Source organism: Phaenicophaeus curvirostris, chromosome 2 (assembly GCF_032191515.1).
Source record: "Phaenicophaeus curvirostris isolate KB17595 chromosome 2, BPBGC_Pcur_1.0, whole genome shotgun sequence".
In the NCBI taxonomy this organism is placed as follows: Eukaryota; Metazoa; Chordata; class Aves; order Cuculiformes; family Cuculidae; genus Phaenicophaeus; species Phaenicophaeus curvirostris.
The window spans coordinates 23,867,004-23,889,794 of record NC_091393.1 but is presented as its reverse complement, the minus strand read 5'-3'; the positions used below and the strand labels follow the sequence as shown (position 1 = coordinate 23,889,794).

The following is a 22,791-nucleotide window of genomic DNA, read 5'->3' as shown; positions in this document are numbered from 1 at the left end:
GGCACGACAGTAATTCTGTTGCAGAGCACAGTGAGAAATAGGAGCATTTGATGGCATAATTAAAAAGCTATGTCAACTTTTATGTCTAAGTGGGTCAAACTAAAGCTGGCACTCTTTAGTCTTGAGTGCTCAACTTTGTAATATTAATGATATGTTCATGTACACAGAAAGATAACAAATGACACTCCAGGACATCTGCATATATGCTCTACTGGAACATATCCTCCTGTTTTGTTGTGTATTGTAAACTAAACTGACCTCACTTAATTAAGCTAAAAAAGACAACCGTACATTATTGTGGCAATGCAACTAACTACAGTTTAAAAACCTCATTTGAAGTTACTTAATCTACATGTTACTTCCTGTATGTTTTTTGGTAATTTGGTCCTGGTCTTCTAATTGCAAAATAGGCATCAGAAAATTAACACCTTCTAAGAAAAGTGTAGGTTCTGTTTGGATATAGAATAATACCTGGAACTGAAGTTTTCTTTCAATAATCCTTAATTTCCCAAATCTCTGAATACAAAATAAAACCACGTGCTTAGTCCTTTCCAAATGCAGATGATCACAAATCTCTACGTGGGATTTTGCACAAATTTAAAACTACAGAATTCCATTGCATTGGTCTGAGCTTCATGTCATATTCTACCTATATTGTTTCTAATCAATAGATATAAATACCTGGATAAAAATGCAATCATAATTATCCTAATATAAATTCTTGGTTTCTGGCCTAGAAAACTTGCACTTCCTTTCTGCACCTTCTATCTGCTTCACTAAAACTGGGATACAATTATTTGCCAATCTTATTAGCACACTGAATAATTTTTCAGTTAATATATGCTCTAGCTACAAAGCATCCAATGTATAAAAAATAATTATTAGTATTTGCTTCTTTAATTTCATTTTAGCTAATTTATACTTGAAATTTATGCACCTTAATGTGCTGCTGCAAGCTTGGCCAAACTGTCTAAATAGCAAAATCCTTCTTTTTCTTTTAACCACAGGAAATTCCCTTCTTTGGTTGTTCTCTCCTGGGAGATGGGAAAAAACAGGAACAATATCTCAGTCACTGCTACACATCATATCTTAACTTGCTGTGCTGTAACCACTGTTTCAAAACACTAGAGGTAGGAGCCAGCACAGCACTTTCTAAGTGCAGACCTCTGCAGAAAACACATTAAGTCCAATTGCTAGCCTACCGTGCAGACATTAAAAAGAGTATCCATCAATAAACTTGTTATTTAAATTCAATTTAACATTCTTTTAGAGTCAAAGAAGTAATCGATGTATTCTGTGTGCTAACTAAACAGATACCAGGGGCCAAGGTATATATTAACTGTAAGAACAGTTCATTTACTGGTTTACTCTGAGCTGACATAGATTATAGCACTGGTCGTAGCAGAAGAACTATGCAAAAATCTAATTAGTAGTTGGTCAAAAAAGCTTGCAGTGTAGATTCAGGAAGACTTTCCTGAGGGATTGTACCCACTTCTGTGTATCTTGCTGGAGAAAAAACCCACCCTACCAATGAATGTTTTAGTTGTTATGTACCATGGTTTAGTAATTTTCAGTATATCTAGGACAAAAATAAAATAGACATAGTCACACTTGATTCTTATATCTTAAAATACTATTCTTGGTTAAAAAAATGAAATTATTAATTGCTGAGATTATTTTATTTGCTTTTTAATTTGCTGGAATGTAAGAATGTATTCAACTATGTAAACTCCTACCAACTAGCTGTTCATATGCTTGAGTATTTGAAAACATACGTTTAAAAAATTAAGACACGTTAAACCCCCCCAGTATAGCTTTAAGAAAATAGAAATAGCTAGTATTACAAATCTAGTTGATTTTAAATTTAACAGAGAAAGACACAATGCATCAGAAAAAAGAGAACCCAGTTTGGCAAAGTACCACCCTTTATCCTCACTGATCCTAATAGGAAAAGAGGCCAATATTCCCGTCAATGTAGCTTTGATACACCATGACTGATTTTCTTTCTGATATTATTCTTAAATATAGCTCCAGTGATAAAATTAGAACTGGGCTTAAGATCCAGGGAATACTTTGTCTTTCTCTTTCTAGACTGGTCTAATATTCCTAGTACTGATGTCTATAAATGGTAATTGCCCAAAAGAACAAAATCATATTACTTCTTTAACTTTTTAACTTTTCATATTTATATTCACGTGATCTCAGCAAGATTTTCTTCATTAATCTCTATCCTTCTTACAAACTAACACAGACCTTCCAAGATACGTAAATTAGTCAGTTACAGTTTGAATTTCAGTTTTAGTTAGGTTTTTCTTCATGAAAAAATAAGGGAATAGATACATTCTTTTAATAACTACTGTGGTATTTGTAAGCAAACTTAGAATCACTGGTGGGGCTATAGGGCAAAAAAGGGGTAAAAATGCTTTAATCTGATGATCCAGAAGCCAAAATATCTCTTAATTTTGTCTTACTAGGAAGCTAAACTTGAGGCTGACTGCAATGCATGGGTACTCTATAAAAATAAGAAACATGGTGTGTCATAAATACCTCTAGGAAAAGCTTCTAGCAGTATCTGAATACACTGGTATGAGCTGGTATCTTTATTACAAAATACAGTTTCCTGAATCTAATTTCAAGGATTTTTGTGAGAAGACTAGGCTAACCATATAGATATTTTAGTACAATGCAACAGACCCAGTAGAAGGAAATTTTTGGAGCATATTGAATCCCCAGAGTTAGACAACATATTTCATAAGATAGTAATGCCAGTAATAGATAATGATGCTATTTTAAGCAACCCAAGTTCTCTGCTAATGTACTTCAACCTTGTTCACATACTTCATTTCAAAAATCTAGTGCTTTTCATGTTTGTTTTTTTTTAAATATGGGGGAAAATTATACTGTAGGTCACAGCGCTTCCTCAAGCCAGTTCTCTCACTCTTATGTTCCTGTCAGTTTGTGATGTGATATGAATTAAGCCCTGTACCTCTTCAGCACAGTAGGCTGTAAATTAATAGGTGCAAAGAAAGCAATGATGTTCTGTGAATTATGCATCAATTTACTGCTTCTGTACTTCTCACTTCATACACTGTTCACACGCTGGTGTTAACATCTTAGTGTTCTCTGTGTCTTTACAACTAACATAGGCCAGAGATTATATTAGTTTAGTTGCCACTACTAGCATGAGGTACATTTAGCATCCTATTTGGTTTTGGGTAAAAATCCTTGCAAAAGCATCCACGTACCTTTATGTATAGAGTTATTAATATATATAGATATACAAAATCTAGCATGAAGCTATTACAAAAGATACACAATACATTTCAGATATGCTTTCCTTAAATACAAGCTTAAGAACTTCTACAAGTTTTCGATATGTAATATTACCATAAACTAAAAATATTTATTAACTGAACCGGAAAGAGATTTCCTTTTCATCGGGACTCTAAAAACTTCTTTTATTTTTTTTTAAACAGATTATTTCCATCTCTTCCTTCCCTGAACACAATATGAACATACAGTCCAGAGGAAAGCTGTGGTCCAAAGGAAGAATGGGGAAGTATTTTACTATGTTCCTACCTGAAGCCCTCAGAAAAATTATATTTCAGCTCTTCCCATCATTATATGGGCCAGTAGCTAGGTAAAGAGCACAGGACATCAATAGAGCTACCATGTATTTACCAGGAAAGAAGAGGGCAAACTGGGCTTCACTGCTGTTCTGCACAGCAAAGGTGTATGTGCCAAAACAGTCCTGTTTTGGGGAAGAGGAAAGAAGAGGGGATTTGCCTGCTGGATCAAAGGGACATTAGGGACGTTGGTATTCCTGTGGGTTTAGTATGTTTTATTCACTCTGCTCAAGTGGGAGGGTGGACTCAAGAACACTTTCCAGGCTCATTTGGGATATTGCCCTGCAAAGACTCTTCTGACATAGAAGAACAAATTCTTACGTTGCTACTCTGAAGTTCTAATTTCCCAGCCTCTCCAATTCAGCCTGAAGCTGTTACCAATATCTTACTGGCTCTTTAAAATCTGTCATAGTATTCCAGAACCCACTCAAAAATTCCCCCCATGTTAGAGTTATTTTTATGACCCAGCTCACCAACTCCAAGCCCTTATTACCTCCATCATCTCTTTTCTTCTAGTGCAATGTCAGCAACTCAGGGATCACATACAAATTCAGATATTGTTACATTTCAGCTTATTTTAGGAACCACTACTTGTACTCTTTGTTGCATTCTTCATTATGGTCATTTTAGCAATCAGAATCTGAAGAACCAATCTCCTCACACAACATACACAGTATGATTTAACATACACTTAAATAACAACACAAACACAGTCATTCAGACATGTTCTCCTGTAAAATAAAAACAAAAAGAAAAGGAGGTGGAAAAAAAGAATAAAAGAAATTGTTACCTTTACTATGTTGAAAGGGAAAGGAAGAAAATATCCAGGAGGGGGGAAAGAAGTGTAACCCTGTTTTAAAATAACAATGACTTTGCAGCTTTTCTTTCCTATGAAGAGTATGCTGGTTCCATCCTTCCTCCTATCAAAACGTTAGAGGGAGGGAGTGTTCCTTGCCTCTCCCATCTATATTGTTTTTTAAGTACTATGGAAAAAGGTACAGAGAAGTGTTCATTGTATTTTCTCAAGTCAGCTAAACATTTACTTACAACTGTGAATAATTCGCTTTTTCAAGCAGGCATCTGAATGCCTGCAGAAAATCCTTTTTTGAACATGATGATTTTGATAAATATGGTAAAGTACAAGATACATCACAGATGAGATCAGCTTATTAATCCTTATTATGGGAAAACTGTAGGAGTGAAGAAGCTGTTTATCTGCATATGTTTGGGTATAGCAACTGCTATGCCAAAGATCTGGATATAGATACTGAATTAAAACATGCTATTTCCCACTCAGGGAATTTTAAAAGACTCTGGGAAAGCAATACTTTAAGAACTGAAGCATATCAGTTGCCTGTATGACATGTTTAGTATACATAACTGGCATCCTGTGCAAAACACTGTGCCTGCCTATTTTCCTTCCAAATTCCCTGATATGTGAGAGGGATAATCTTTCCTGAGTCCATATCTATCAATTCTGAGACCAGTGAGACATTCACACCAAGATGACTGAACTCCACAGGCATTTAGGTTCAACACATTGTTTGCAAAGTTTTTATACATCATTTTGTGTATTACTAAATAACACACTTGACTTTTTTTTTTTTTTAAGGGGTTGAGGGCTATGTTTTTCAAAGCTTAATCTACTAGAAACCAAGCAGGGAAAGGACAGAAGATCAACTACAATGTGCTAATGTTTGTTTGAGATAAGTTTTACCAGATTTTAAGCTTAAATGTTTGAACGTGGCAGGGAATGCTGAGGGAGGTCACAGGAATACAGCACGTTGTGCAGAGGTGAAGGGAAGGAAGCAGTGAGAGCATGGATATTGCAAAAAGAAAATGGCTAGAAGAAACCAGGAAAAGCAAGCGTTGGCACTGAAGGCAGCAACGGACAAGATTCAGATGCCAAGGAAAAGATGTATCCCACTGACTCTTCTAAAGAGAGATGGCATTTGCTGCAATACTTATTTTAGGGATTCTTCTGTCATTTATTCAGTTTGCAATATGTGAATGCCTACTGATGATATGTGCTGTAGCAAGAGCATGAATAAGTGGGGTATGGAAGAAATCGGTTAGTGAAAACGTATTTCCTGACTAGAGCTTTATTTCTAATCAGGCAAATAGACATATTATTAATTGAAAATATTTAATATTCTACCATTTTCAATGCATTTTTCAGTTTACAAGGCTTTTCATTTAGACACAGATACTACATTTCTTCGTCACCCTAAAAGTATCTTAGCCCTTCCAATGTATCTTGGGAGTTTGAAACTGTATGATGTTCTGTGATAAATCAATTTTAAAACTTTCAGCTTTGCTATATATATTTGATAGACAGTATTCAAGTGCTAAACAGCATTAATGTTGATTTTCAAATGTGGTAGACTATAGGATTCTTACACAGTCACTGGAATCTTTGCAACATGAAAGTCAATAGAAAGAATTTGAGGGTAACTGTGCAACTTCTTTTCCTGAAAAAAAAAAATGAAGTGTGGTTCATGGCAGGTGAGATGTATAGGTTATCAAGTACAGAAGTTTATACTTCTTGGACTTAGCCTCCTACATAAGCAGGAAAAAAAGGGAAATTCAGTTAAAAGCTAGAGTAAGTTAAGAGCTTCCAAAACCTAGTAGAAAGCAGGAAGCCTCTTTACTAGCATCTCCTATACAAGCATGTGGCTTTACAGTTTTTCACTAGTAACAAAAAGGGATGACAGTCAGAAGAAGTAAATTATTACAAATAAATAAATAAAAATCTAGTAAGGCTCTCAAATGAAAAACCTGGAATCTAAGTGCTTTCCTTTCATTGCATGGCCATGGCATATCTGTTCTCATCTGATGGAGAAAGAAAAGAAGGTGCTTCCACAAGTAATACATCTTTTCACACTGAACCAATAGATGGTGCTCTTTAGCTGTATAATTACGTAATTCTGAGCTAAATGTTCAGCTCATATTTATGAATCTACTGCCACAGTTGTCTATCAAAAAGGTGATTTAGACCACTCCGTAATCCCATGCATTACTTTGCTATAGGTCTCTCGCAATGAGGGGGCTAAGATTAAGACAGATCTCTGTAAACAGGACAGGAAGCATGCAGATCAAAATAGGATGTATGTAGAGTCATGGAATAGTTTGGATTGGAAGGGACTTTTAAAGATCAGTTAGTCCAGCTCCCCTGCAATAAGTATATCATAAGTAATTATACTACTGTTTTGACTTACACCTCAGTTCTTGGATTGAAGTACCTATCTAAGAAACGTAGATTAGTATTAGGACCCATCTGCTATAAGTGTTATTGACTAACACAGATATAAGAAGTGAGTTTTTGGTGATTCCACATACTTAAGCTGAATTGCATAGTACTATGCATTATTCTGCTTCATTATTAACATCTCCAAACCACTCTCACATCCACATACATTATCATGACCTCCTGCTAGGATACTGAGGTGATTTATAAGGAAGTCAGAAAAATCCTAAAGGTATTTTAAAACAGTATTGGGAAATGAATTTGGGCTAAAAAGTATGAAGTATAGTTCATTCACTTGTACTGGCAAATACCAAAAAAAACTTGAAGGATAATTTTTAGGTTTAAATGGAAGCACAGTGAAATAACAATAGTATAGTAAGGTAAAAGAGGAAAAATAAATTTTAGAATATGCTCAATGTTAAGATTCTAAGTTTAAAAGAAGTACTTACAAAATTATTCTTAGCATCATAATCACCTTTAATGCATCCTTTAATAGTCTAGGTATAATTCTTTTGTCAAAAAAAAAAAGGTTTTAGTCTTGCAAAAATTACAGAAAAGCCACTTTTACATGAAAAAGCCTAAGTCAAACTTGTTTGTGTCCATATGAATTGCCCAGCTTTACCTAATCTGCAAATAATAAACCAGTCCAAATTGAAATAAAAAAACCCAAACCAACACCTCAAAACCCCCACCCAAAAAATCTCACCTTAATCTCAAGGAAGAGTCTTGGAGAAGACTCATTAAGAGATTTTCAAAATAATGCTTTCCTCAAGTGATATATTCCTGATTTTCCTTCAAAACCATGACCTTTTATCCTGGGCTTTTAAGACATTTTGTAATACTATAGATTCAACCTTGATTTTAGATTTAAGTACTGTATAACCAACTGAAGTCTAAAGGCATATGTTTGTGAATATGTAAAAAAGTTATATTTAATGTTTAGAAATTATGCAAACCCATCTTTTCTTTAGTTTTAATAATTAACAACAGATGAGCTCCTCAGACTTAAAAAATCCAGCCATTTCAAGGACACAGAGATGGACTCTAGACAGCAACGAGGCAATCTTTCTGTTAGTCTCCCAGAAGTATTGTTCTTAGCATTAAGAGCAAGAGCTTACGAACTGAAGATAAACACGTATTACATCTAAGACTCCTTTGAGTTAAGCAAGTGATTCAAATCCAAAAAGTTTTCTTTCATCTACAGTCTAATAATACTTCTACTTCCTACAGATTAAAAAGCTTGTTTTACCTGCTTCACATTCATTTTGCAAACACCAATGTTCATCTTTTTAAGCCTATTGACACTTGTATTAATTCGAAGCAGGATTAAAAACGTGGTCATCTATATTTGCACATCCATTGAAGAATGAAAGCTATATAATTGCTCTTTAATTAGGAAAAAACCTAAACTGAATAACTTTGGACATCCTAATTGTATCATGTACACAAAATAAATAATGAGGTAACATCATTTGATGTTTTTATAAACTATTTGCATCCAAATGGACTATGTGAATGATTTTCAAATAACATTTTCAGAATAAGAAAAGGTAAATAAATCTCTTCCTCTTTTTCAATACATTGGAAAACTAACCAAAAATTGGCTATACAACATGGAAATTAACAGAACATCTTAAAGACACTTTAGAAATGTGTGAGGCATAGAGTAGGATAGGATAGGATAGGATAGGATAGGATAGGATGGAACAGAACTAGTAAGTATTAAATATAAGTCATATTGTATAATCAATACAATTACTGTAACTAATATTTCTTATATACCTGTTTTATAGATATATCAGATTATTTTTTCTCAGCATTTAGATTCCACTTGTTCTATCATTTCCATTGCTTTACTTAAAATAAGTCCATCTACTTTTTACTTTTGTAATGACTCTGGAACTACTTCTAACCTAGTTGATATGCCTGGAGAGGGCAATCCAGACTTATTGCACCATACTGTAAAATCACTAAAGAATGACCAATCTGAAATTATTTTCTTTATTCTCACTCTTTTTCTAGTTTTTGCAGTGTTCATAGATCTGCCTTTCTATGCTCTGCACTAGGAAAATATTTGGTTTATTTCAGAGCAAATATTCCTTTAAGTGAAAAAACAATAATAATTACCAGACTGTGTTAATGGAATACGTGTCTCCTAACACAGAATTAGTGTATAAAGTTTTGACATGGTGCCAAATGCAATAAAAGGGAGCAATTTAAGAAAAAAAAATCATATTTTAAGATGATACACCTCTAGATCATTAATTTTAAGTAGGGACCAACTTCACATTTAAACACACAGTTGATTTTAGCAGATTACAGCATGCGCTACATTTAGCATGGCTCTGTTGTCACTATGGTAACACTTCTGGCTTAAATATAGCTGAATGTGTAACTTCATTCTAAATTATACAATAATCCTTTAACCATTTCTTATAAAACTTCCCATAGCTTCACCAAACCTCTGTTAGTGATCCTAGGAACATATAATCAATCTTTAGCTTTTAGTGATCAGAGTGTAGCATTAAAAAAAAGAAAAAAAAGAAACAAAGAACATTTTCTACTCAGAAAACAAATATCAGGGGAAAAAAGAAAAAAGTTCAGATATAATTCTAGGACAAATAAGATTCTTATGAGATCTCTGATTTCCAACATAATGCTGATCAATGCTTTATGAAATCAACACAGAACGTGTTTCCACTGCTTTTTGCCCATATTCCTCTATATCACCTATTATCAGAAATCTTCTGGGGAGCAGATAAGTCTATGTGACTGTCTAACTGTAAAGTTGCTCTTACAGGTGGATGTTTAAGTTCAGTAACAGATTAATTTCTTGCAGTAAAGTTGCAAGTGTGTTTTTGGTGTCTACTAGAGCCTCATACAGAAAATTCAGTTGATGGATTTTTATGTTCTGCAGCAAGACTCCATTAGCTTGCCCTTCAAGATTTCAGTTTCTGGTCCTTAGAATCCCTAATAGGAAAAGACTGGCATTGACGACTTCTGTTCATGCTAATGCGTGAGAGAGGCAAGTGGGGTACTCATATTCTGTTTCAGACAGTCAGACATGAGCACTTAATTTATTTTCCAACTTAAATGGATCTATGATACAAAGCTGCTTCACTGACTGGCTTTACACAACTTTTGGTGGTGTAGAAATGTTACAAAGAAATCATGATATAGATCTAGATCTGTCCTCAAAGCAAAGTTTTTATGTAATTGCCACCCATGGTTACCACGCAGTTTCATTCGATGGAGTTCTTCATCAGACCAGAAGTTACCTAGAACATCATTAATAAATTGCAGTGCCTAACCTGGTATGTCTTTAAAATAATAGTAAGATTGGTTTAGATCTCCAGAAAGGCAATCTGAAGATAATAACCATGAGTCATGTGTGAGCAGCAGATCTGTATTTTTTTCTAAGCTGCATTTAATACCAAAGGCACAAATGACAAGCATGTGACATTCTCAGAAATGAAAAAAAAGTTAAAAACTTGCATATGTAGTAAACAGCAAGCTCCTAAAACAAACTGTTCTGCAATTTAATCCATTCCCACAGACAGAACTATCATCTTTTACTTAGTACAGGGAATGCAGACCTAGTATTGCAATCACTAAGCCCTAATATTGCTAAGCAAACAGTTTCAACATCAACAAACTTAAGATAAAAATGCATGTATACATGAGTACACATAGTATAACTGAATTATAGCACGTTTAGAATAAGATGGCACCTATTTGCTCTATATATATTCCTGTTTTACTATGAGGCTTAAGTTTGCTCACTACTTTCATTGTTGGAGTAAAATGTCACAATAAGCCACCCAAGTTATATAAAATATTTCCATACCAAGTTCAAATGTGTAATATCAAAAAATACTCACTGCTATGATACCTTAGAAATATAAGTTTTAAAGGTGTAAGTAAATAAGAGGAAGGACCTGGATTTGGGAAGAAGCTGTAGCAAACTACTACATTTTTTTTTCCGTTCTCGAGGGTGAAAGGGACCAAAGGAAAATGCATAGCAAAATAACAATTGCTAGCAGGTAGAAAATATATCAAATAAATATCCCTTACTATCTTTTCACAATACTTACCAACAAAGAAAAACACAAACAGGTCTTTACAAGACCTCTGACTTACCATATTGATGGTGCTTCTGTTCCACTGATCTCTAAGAAGTCGTATCCTTCCTCTAACTGGAAGTCAGTAAAGACCAAAGCAATGGTATCTCCTGGTTCAGCCAATATGGTCCAGGTACAATCAGCATTGTTTTCATACTCAGAAGGGAAGTGAGGACTTGAAATAGTTCCGCTTGTCCCACGTAGTGTCCCTCCACAAGCTCCTTCAGCTGATAAACAGAACATCAATTACTAAATGAAGCTGCACTTTAAAGAAAAGTCATTCTTCCTTCTACGACAGAAAACCCATCTTCCTTCTGTGAGTAAAGTATGAATAAATATATGCACACAGAGAAACAGAATACTATCCAGTTGAAAAGAATAGAACATTTTTTTGCAGGAATTTCCCACTAGAGCCTGGAATGTTGCTTAATATATTGCCAAAGAATTTAGGAGTCCTTCTGTACTCTTTCTAGCCCCATCAGTTTTCATTGAAAGCTTTAAAGATATGCTGATTATTATTAGTATTGAATATTAAAACATAATTAAATAAATCCACAAAACATGTCATCCATGAAATTCATTGGCATGAAAGATTAAATAGTCACCAAGTGGCTCTTGGTGTGTTGATATGTGGCTATGAAGGTTTCAGCAACAGTAATTAAAAATAGTTCTGCGTAGGTGAATGATCAAAAGAGAGGCATTTAATTTTTATCCATTTTTTTATCCTTACTTACTGCTATTATCATTAGGTATTATTTGCATACTATAAGTGCATGTGGGGATATAAAAACAAATGGCTTGGCAAGGTGTATGACACAAGGAACTTTGAGTCCAATTAGGATAATGACTGAATTGCTAAGTAAGAAAACAGAGAGGGGTAGAGTAGAGCTGTTCTTCTCAATCACAGTTGAAAGCCTGTCAGTGGAAGTGAGTTTTATAGGAAGATTTGAAGGAAAAAAAGAATCATTTGAGTTAAAGGAAAAGTAATACTATGACTGTACATTAAAAAGTGGGCTATTAAATGAGGATAAATAGCTAATAAGGGACTGAAATAAAAGGAAAAATCGGGAGAAAGGCAGAAAAACAATAATTTCTTTAATATTTAAGTACTGTATGAACCATGAATTTGGAGAAAAAGCTGCTGAAGAGATTTGAACAGGTAGTTATCTTTAGTCTTCTATGCGCAGAGTAAATTTTGATATAAAGAAATTTCATACAACCTTGGTTACCAAAGGCTTATTGAGTTTTATAGTTTCTTGGCACACAAATTTCTCATTGGAGGAAAGATCTTTTTGATAAATTTCATACCTTACTTTCTGGACCCTGATATTTATGTGTTCTTTTTTAAATGAAGGAGATTTGAGGTGCAATAGATCTACACTCCAAAACGATTTCTTTTTGTTGGTGACCGTTTCTGTGATTCCTCCCTCTTTTCATACAGTGTATATTGAAAAGACCATTGTGCCACTGAGGGATGAGAGAGGAAAGGATGTGAAAATATAAGAAGTCATAGATAAAGACAAGGATCTAAGTTGAAATTCCTGGTGTATAATACATGCAAAGATTACAGTAATTAAAATTTGTTATAAAACTACAATCAATCAGAAAGGAGAATCACAATTTATTATCCAATAATATTAAGAATTACCCGTAGTCCTTTTTTTTTTCTTTTCTTAACTGCATAGCATTTCACTTCAGATCATCATCTAACCCAGCAAAGAAAAACAAATCCACTTGAGACATCCTGTGCCAATACTTTGGTAGAGAAATTAGCACTGAGTTATTGATTTGTGCTGCAGTCAGCATCAGCATCAGAGTTTGAATGAACCATCAAACCCCAGAACCTGATGATTTCCACCTTCTTCTATTTTCAGGCTTTCTTCTTATTCATATTTTGTCATAACGGAGTGTGATTATATTATTTTTTGATAATCAAAATTTAAGAGTGCGAGTTCCAATTAATAACACATGGATTCTACTTGTATTCTTGAAAGCCTGCAAGCAGCCTTTTCCCATCCAGGGTAATCAGCAAGGTGCACAAAATCCTAAGTCACCCATAGGTCTTTGGTTCTAGGTGATTGCTGTTATATTTTGTTATGGCAACATTCTCAATGACACCATCTCCCACTGTGTTTATATCGCCATTAAGTAACATGCTAGTGGTAATTACAATGCTACTCAGTGTTTCTGCTGCAGAGTCTTTTAAGCTTTGAGCCTGAAAGCTCTGACTTTTGCAGCTGACAAGGAAGCCTGATATAGTTGATTATTCCTGGCAATCACATGTGAAAATCTAAATTTATACAGTGTGCATTACCAGTGAAAGCCAAAGGAACTCAAGTGACTACAGATATCTGCTCAGAGGGATGCACAGCTTTTCAATTTATTCATAAAAGCATTTTTAAGAGGTTTGTGAGAAACCAAATTAGCTTAGAAATGGAAAGGGAAGATTAGTCAGGTAAGACCATTGAAACTAACTCCAACCAGAGACTCAGTATTTTCTCTCTGAGAGGTGTGAATGTGTTAGGGGAATATCATAGCAAAGAGCAGCTGCATGGAATGATCTTTCTTCTGACGTATTTCCAATGTTCCAGGAGCCTGGGGTTTGAGGACTTCCTTCATCATAGGTAGCACCCAGGATAAGGCAACCAGGCTGTTGAATTGCCCCTCACTACAAGGACATTAAGGTGCTGGAGGATGTCCAGAGAAGGGCAACAAAGCTGGTGAAGGGGCTGGAGTCTTATAAGGAGCAGCTGAAGGAACTGGGTTGTTTAGCCTGGAGAAAAGGAGACTAAGGGGAGGCCTTATCACTGTCTACAGCTCCCTGAAAGGATGTTGCAGCGAGGTGGGTGCTGGTCTCTTCTCCCACACGACAGGCAATAGAACAAGAGGAAATGGCCTCAAGTTGCACCAGGGGAGGTTCAGAAAAATATGGGGAAAATTTATTCTGCAAAAGGGTTAACAGGCACTGGCAGAGGATGCTCAGGGAGGTGGTTGATTCACCAACCCTGGAGGTATTTAATAGATGGGTAGATGAGGTGCTCAGGGATAGGATTTAGTAGTGGACAGGTATGGTTGGATTCAATGACCCCAAAGGTCTTTTCCAACCAAATGGTTCTATGATTCAAAACCATAATAAATTGCATAAGATTGAGCAGAGGCAGGCATGGAGGGTAGGAGGTGCACCACTCATAGGGTAGGAAACTGTCCATACATGCACTGTGTTTCACCAGGGGGCCCCAGAGCTAGTTGGCCTCCTCCGACTGATCATCCTTCTTGGACATGGCCTTCACTATGTTATGCTTTTGAGAGAGCTAGAATAGGGCTTGGGATTCTTAATTCATCACTGTGCTTGGAGTAATTTGATAGCAGATAGTGCCTCAGGCTTCATGAATTCAAATTCTAAGTGATTAACCAATTGCATTTTAAAATGTGCAAGTAATTAATTCCAAACACTTGTGGTTATTTTCAAGTTGTAAGCAAGTGCAAAGTGCTGTTTGTATCAGCATAAATGACTACTTGAAGTATAAACTTACAAATGTTTAGATCTCTCACTAGCTTGGAATTAGGTGCTCTGGGTTTAGCCAGTTCAATCACGTTTCATAGAATCATAGAAGAACCAAGTTAGAAAAGACCCATCGGATCATCAAGTTTACTGAACTTTCCTTCCCACACAAATGCCTTCCAGAGTGCAATGTTCTGTATTCTATTTGTCTTTTAAATGAAAAAGCTAATAAACTGTTCATGCACATGAAAAACTACTATTGCATCATAACAACAAAAAAAGTTAAAATCCATCTAAGCTTTCAAAATTAATTTCAAATCTGAATATAAATGATCAAAATTAACAATTCAACTTTAGTTTATACCAAAAGGTCCTCATTTGAACGATTGTTATACTACTTTACTATTGTAATGTAATTGATAAAACCAGCTGTGACTTGAAGCACAAAATTCATATTAAAATAGAAAAGGTTTCTTTATTATGTCATTTGTAGTGATTTCCTTACTTCTTTATCACCAGCAACAGAGTAGATGCAATTAAAAGCTTCAGTGATAAATTATAAATGATCATCAAATGACATATTGCCATTTTCATTCACATTTTGTAAGTCTTATCACTTAAACAATGCTGCAGCTTTACAGGCTTCTAAATGAATCATGGACATACATTATTTAGCATATATTAATAGAAATAGCACTGAAACAGTTTGTTATTTATTGAATAGTCATAAGACTGAGGGTTTAGTTTTAAGTAGTCCTATGAGAAGCAGGGAGTTGGACTTCATGAACCTTATGGGTTCCTTCAAACTTGAGATATTCTACAATTTATTCAGTTCTTTATTAAACGACAATTTGTATGAAGTAAATTGTTCCACATTTCATAAACTTCTCAGTAAAGCAAACACATGTATGAAATAATCATGAGTGATTACTTCACAGATACATGCTAAGGTTGTTTTGGAAATGGTTAATATGAGGAATTTGTTGAATGACGTCTTCAAATAAGATCTTAAAATTACTATTTTAGAATGTCTTATTGGCAAAAGCCCAAAACAAGCCATAGTACAATGCCAAGTTTTTTAAAAAAAAAATATGTCAATGCCAACTGTTAAACTGCCAGATCTATAAAGACCAAAAACATCGCTAAGTGTTACAATGGTGTAGAATTACATGTTTATCAGACAACTGCTTGATCTAATCTAGTTCCAGCTGGTGGACAGCTCTTTAACTATCTATATATTCACCTCTACTTGCTAATCTTCCTTAATATTTGTGTTGGCTTTTTTATTTTGAATAGGTAAAAGCCAACACCTGTGTTTCTTTTCTGTGTTTAAATAAATAGAAAATTGTCTGAAGATGATGTGGATTTTTTCCTACCATCACTTGAATCCAGACGTACTGCATGCCAGATAAGTGCTCTAATCAGTTTGCCTCCCTTTCTCAATTTCTTCTTTTGCTGTTGATCAACTTCACATAAATTAAATACTCATTAGAACATGCACTTAAGATGAATTTTCTTTCTCACTCCAGGGTTTTCAAAGGACACTTCAAAATAATTTGGTTTTCTCTCTAGATAGAATGGGATTTATTTTGTTAAAATTTCAGAAATTATTGTCATTTAGGAAAATAGTGTCTGATTTATGTATATTTAAAAGTCAGATTTTTCACTTCAAGCTAATAGTATTTACAAAATAGAAACAAAGAAATTGTTACAATTTGTTTAGATGCCTGTGGGCACCTATTACAGCTGTAACACTACTTTGAACATTTTAGCTTTGACATTTCAGTGAACTTGATCTAAGCAGACCCCAGTCAGGTTGCCCTGTAGTTATTGGCCCTGACAATACCAGACTCAGTGGGGTAGCCTTGTACTCCTGGGACTTAAGAATGGTCCGTTTTTATGTTGTGAATGTTCTACTTAATTTAGTAGCCTTCCACAATTCTTATTTATTCAATCATATCAGTTTATTGAATTACAAAGACCTATTCTCCCTCCATCCACTGTGGAGAGGAAATATGATCTATCAGTCAACAAAGACGTTAAATTTCAAATAACAAAGAAATAGTGATGGACAAGCTATGTGCTAACCTGGCAGAACTGTTTGGTTATTAACTGATAGTATGTGCTTGAGAAAACTCAAAATTAAAACCCCAGTTCTGCCACCTTTTTCATGCAAAAACTTTCTCTTAAAAGAGGATAGCTAGATTACGAAATTCAAAAATTAATCAACAGTCTGTAATCTCATACTTTCTCTCCCACAGAAATAAAAGCTCAGTCTTGTGGTTATCTTGTAAAGACTCTCTTCTTTTTCAATTAAGTGTTCTAAGCTGTTTCCCAGTGATATGATTATCTTTCACTTGAGAAAATATTTTTATTCTAATGTTGGTAAAGATCCCTTAAAATAACAGTGCATATCATATTAATAGCAAAGCCTTAATTTGGAAGGAAAAAGAGAAAAGGCTGAACTTGAGGGCAAATTAATGACTGTCACAGATTTTACATATAAATTTTTAATAATTAGGAAAGTTAATCCAGTTATTCACAGATGTCTTCATGCAGTCATGAAATCCTTCATCTTTTAATGGCTGCTCCTGAGGTTTGTTTTTCAGTTTTAGTAAATCAGTGTATCTATCTCTGATGTTAACTTTGCTCCTGTTCCTGATAGTCAGACTGAAGTCCTCTTTTTCATTCTTTGACTCTATCATCCTGGATATCTTCTCCATGTTTGCATTGTGCTGTTAATCTCATTTTCGTAGAATCATAGAATAACCAGGTTGGAAGAGACCCACCGGATCATCGAGTCCAACCATTCCTATCAAACACTAAACCATGTCCCTTAGCACCTCGTCCACCCGTGCCTTAAACACCTCCAGGGAAGGTGAATCAACCACCTCCCTGGGCAGCCTGTTCCAGTGCCCAATGACCCTTTCTGTGAAGAATTTTTTCCTAATGTCCAGCCTAAACCTCCCCTGGCCGAGCTTGAGGCCATTCCCTCTCATCCTGTCCCCTGTCACTTGGGAGAAGAGGCCAGCACCCTCCTCTCTCCAAATTTTGCACTTCTTAATCCTATTTTCTGGGCACCTTAATGCATAGATCCAGTTTAGACCATTTTAATTTTTTATCGAATCTCTCCATACCTACTAAAGTATGTTAGGACAAGAATATATAAACTTAAACATACATATGTGTAAATATATGTATGTATTCCAATACACATGCACACATATATAAGAAAGAATATATATCTGTGTTTGTATCTCCATTGGGTATGATCTAGTTCGTCCTGCAGAACTGTGTAAGAAATTACACAGTGTATCCCATCTGCTTTTCCTGAAGCACTTCTCTTCTTATTTGACCAGTCACAATGATTTTAATTCAAATTTCATTTCAATGTAAACATTGCAACAATTCAGATTGTTCTGAAAGTGAACAAAATCGTTCAGGCAGGAACCTGCTGTGTCACTCTAAAAGTTAAATTTGTGAAAATATTCTCATTTTATCATGTAGTGCAAAATAAATAAACAGAATTGTTGCATTTTTTTATCCCTTCATTATTTTCTGATTTTTTAAATAAAAATGGATAAATGATGGAATCAGGATTTTTTTTTCTACTCCATAAACTTATAAAATTATATTTGTCTGAAACGCAGAGGCTGAGAAGAAATTACAGCAAGTACTTGCTACCAAGAAAACATGGATAACACCAAAAACATCAATTTCTCTTTTATAGATATTTGAAAAATATCAGCTCTGAATCTCTGTATTTGGTTTTATCTTAGTTTACTGAGAAACATAAACTCTTCTTCCTTTCTCCCTTTATCTATTCTAATTATGCCTTCTTGATTACATATTTGTCACCGAAGTATTTTTCCTAAAAATATTACTTAAATCTGGATTCTGATTGTCTACTAGTTGTTCCTTTTGGACCTTTCTGATGTATGATCTCTTACAGTGGTTTGTCCTCTTTACCTATTCTTTATTTTGCCATCAAAAATTTGGTGTCTCTTTAAGGATAACATATTACATCTTCTTCCCTTCAGAGCTATTTTCACTGTGAGAAAAAGCTTGCCATTGTAATATCACTAATCCAATTTGTATTCCTAATGCTAGCTTCATAAAAATCTAGACTCATACAACTATAATCAACTAGGGATTCTCAAAATTACTGAGAATTGAGAACCTAATTATACAAAGTTCATTTAGAAGTAGTCACATATCATAAATCAGCTATTAGTGGAGTTACTGGAGAGAATGAAATTAACTTTCAAAATGTTTCAGACCTATACTGCACAGTATTTCAACCTCAAGATAAAGAAGGCAAATATTTTGGGTGACTTGGGTAGCCAAAATTAACACACCACAGCCTTTTTTAATTCTTGGCACAAAAAACAGAAGGACAGAACTTACATGGGCCACTGATTCCCCCTATTAATTTTTGTAAGGCACGCATTCAATTTTTTTTCAGAAACTCATAATAAAGCTCTCGGTTAGTTTCTAATAGCAGAAAAGTCCATGGCTGTTCTTACTTCTCATACGGCAAACCAAGATTAAGTTTTAATAATTGCCTAATCTTTTCAGAAAATGCCTTTGAACTAGTCTTTGGAGGCTGCTTTCTATCTTTGCCAGTTTGGAAGTTGTCGTACTTACACACATCAAAAAAAACCAAAACATCACAGTTTATTGAATGAAAACAGGAAACAAAAAATATAAAGCAAACGCCTTGAGAGTCAAATTACCTAAGCTTTCTAAAAGTACCAATAAGTGCACCTTTGATTACTGTTCAGAGTCATTCTAAGCCATCAATGAATCTGCAGTACAGCTGAGCTCCAACACGCTCTGCATGGCTATATTTTAAAGAGAGAATCCCTGAAACTGAGTAGCAAGCAGAGAAACAATGCAGCAGATGCAAGAGAACAGTTCCACCTCTCGAGGCTGTCCAGGTACCTCTGGATGGCATCCCTCTCCTCCAGCACATTTATCATGACACATAGCTTGGTGTCATCAGCAAACTGGCTGAGGATGCCCTCAATTCTACCGTCCCTGTCTCTGCCAAAGATGTTAAACAACACTGGTCCCAATACTGACTGCTGAGGAACACCACTCATGACTGGTGTCCACTTGGATATTGAGCCACTGACTGCAAGTATTTGGGTGCAACTGTCCAGCCAGTTCCCTAATGACTAAGTGTTCCATCCATCAAATCCATAGGTCTCCCATTTAGAGACCAGACAAGAGAATCAGGGCAGCTAGGCACTAGAACAGGTTTCCAGAGAGGCTTTAAACTCTCCATTCATGGAGATTTTAATATTTTAAATGGGCAAAGTCTGAACAACTTGACCTGACTATGAAGTTACCCATGCTTTTAGCAAGATTTGGACTCAAAGAGATTGGACCAGCACGGGGCCTCTTCAAAGAATATATGGTTGAAGATTTCCAGGTTCTCCTTCCTGGCATTAAGTTTCCAAAGCAGAAACTTGCAAAAGCATTTGCCAGATCCTGCCACCAAATCGCTATATCTATCTACCATGCAAATGAAAAAAACAATCAGTAGATAATGTCCATTTCTGAATGTGAGCTCTAGAGAGCCATTGCCTCTGAACTGTGATTAGTTTTAAATGGTGTCGATTTTTACACAGTGCATTAGTACATTTACATTTAGAAAGTAAAAGGAAAAAAATGAAAATAAAGTTATTTAATCCACCTTTTTTAATATTGCCTTAACATTTTAGAGATATTTCATGTGGGTTTCTTTTACCTCTGCAAAAAGGAACTGGAAAATCCCACGATGCACCATTTCCAGGACTCACAATACAAGTCAACATGGCATGACCTTCTAGGATGTAACCAGAGATACAGCTATATCGGATTTTATCTCCAATGTTGAATCTTGTTCCATGAAGTACTCCTTTAGGTATTTCTCCTGGGTTGCCACAAGTATGACTAGGTAATACTGGCAAAAAAAAGAAGGGAAAATGTTAAAGTACAAATCCGCAAAACAAAACAATAAATACTTGTCAAAAAAATTGTAAGTAAATAATTGGGTTTGTTATTATTTTTTAAAAGAGTATTCTTTATACAAATAAGGCAAAATAAATCTTTCAGAAAAGATTTCAGTTTATAACAGACGTCTTCATTTTCAACGGGAATTTCCAATTCAGTTCTTGGTTTAGCAGTCCTTCGGTGAAGTTCTTTACAGATCTATATTCAAACAAAACACCCTATAAATCTTGCTGTTTCTTCCAAAGCCTTGACAGAACTAAAAGAAGTTCTTATAATCCCCTCTTGTAAATATTGCAAAAAATATTCATTCATCATCATCATGGATTTAGGCAGTAGAAGGGACTTCATACACAGTTCTCATTTTAGTTAATAAAACAGCAGTTTCAAAGAATCCTATAACTGTTCTTTTACAGTAAATTAAAATTTAAAATACATTTTTAAATTTTGATTTTCTTCTTATTTTCAAATTACACTAGAAAATAAGTCAATCTTTGTTAATAGAAACTGAATATATGAAGGAAATAATGACTAAGCAGTGACATTGGGCTGATATGAATGGATATACTTATTTTCTTTTTTACTGCAGAAAGTTACTATCAATTGCAAGCATCAGTTATTTGGAAGAGATTGTCTTTATTTAAATATTAATTAATTTAAAGATGATACTTCTTCACCCAGGAAAAGGAAAAGTGTGCATTGAGGAGGTAAAGAGGTTTGTTTTTGTTCTCAATTTCATCTGAAAGTTATTAATGGCATGCCACTCCTTTCATTTAGTAGTAGAAGTTAAAATAGTTTAATTTCCTTTTAGAGCAGTACAAATACGCACAGGAAACTGAAATATGTCATGAACAGAGCACAAAAGATAAATGTGTTCATCAAAGAAACAGTGGTCTGAAAAGCTCGTGTATTCAGGTATTGTTACAGAAACCTTATGTTTCACGGACAAATTCTTTCACCTCATTCTTATTTCCTTTTGCTTCCCAATCTCAGAATAATCATAACCATACTAACCTCACTAACCTGCATGTTGAGAGGATTAATTACTTACTACGTGACATCCTCAGAGCGTTGTAAACCATTATATCAATACATCAATGCTAATTAAGCACCATAATACCATGTAAGTTCAATCATTGAATACACACCCTTAATACATTACGCAGTTAGTCACACTGGCACTTAAATGTTCATGATTTAACTTATGTTACAACCCAAATTATGTAGGAAAATTTTGAAAAGAAATAAAAATGAAGACAAAAATATTTTAAAGGCCACACTATCACTTAGATCATACTTTTGTAAGAAAAATCAAAACATCTTCTGTCTTCCATAAATATTAACATGGTAACAAAAGCCACATAACACTTTAATGAATGATTATGTAGATGAATGTTCTCCAGTGCTGCAGATCAGAGATTTAGGATTTCTCTGCATTACAGGAACTACTTCAGGTTGCTGACTGATTTGCACTGTTTCAGCACAAGATATTTATTTGGATGTGCTCATTCACATTGGAAAAAAGTGTCAGTGTTTGATTCAAATATATGAGAATGAATACATATAAAACAAAGTGATTTTAAGACATTGAAATAATTTGAATGAAATAAAGGTACTAATTTACTTTTCAAAAGGTTGGCAACAATGATCCATTATATACAACAGTATATATTCCCATATGCTTTCATATGTTTTATAACACTACTAGAAATGCTACCTCTCTTTTTTGCACATTTTCCCCTTTTAACTGCTTTAGCTCTGGTAGGTTAATAGTGGTAATTGTGCAAGACAAACAAATGAAAATTTGTTACGTGTTTTGACAGAGGGTAATATCTGCATTTGAAACAAGAATCTCTCTTTCTTTTACTTTAAATCAAAACATTTTAACCAAACACAGTAATATGAAGCAGTCCCATCACCAGATCTGCTCTATACAGAAATACTTACACAATCTAAAAGTCGGCATTTATTTTTTTGAGTGGGTGTGTTATCTGGATAAAAATGCTTTATTGAAAGACAATATGATTTCTGATAAACTGCATTTGCAAGGAAAACACATCACAGCAAATCTATGTCTGCCATACAGATGACAACCAGCACTAGCTAACTGTTAAAATCCTATTGTAGCAAATCAGCCTTCTATCTGTGTATATAATGTGTTTCTGCCTCTTCTAAGCACTACAGCTGTCAAGAATCCCAGAAAAAAACAGGACTTGGCATCCTCAAACTGGCACGCATCTTAGTACAACCTTCTGAAAAACAGTAAGAGATGGGTAATATAAAACAACCATATTCATG

The 22,791-nt window shown here is 34.7% G+C and overlaps 1 protein-coding gene across 1 annotated transcript in view; it reads right to left on the bottom strand.

Annotated features, from left to right (window-relative positions):
• Window positions 1–22,791, bottom strand: part of CSMD1 (CUB and Sushi multiple domains 1) — a 1,116,699-nt gene that overhangs the window by 540,207 nt on the left and 553,701 nt on the right. The window contains exons 4-5 of the mRNA XM_069851527.1: window positions 20,252–20,446; window positions 11,014–11,221 (exon numbers count right to left, since the gene is read on the bottom strand). Coding sequence (XP_069707628.1) covers window positions 11,014–11,221; window positions 20,252–20,446 — 403 coding nt within the window. The remainder of the gene's footprint in view (window positions 1–11,013; window positions 11,222–20,251; window positions 20,447–22,791) is intronic.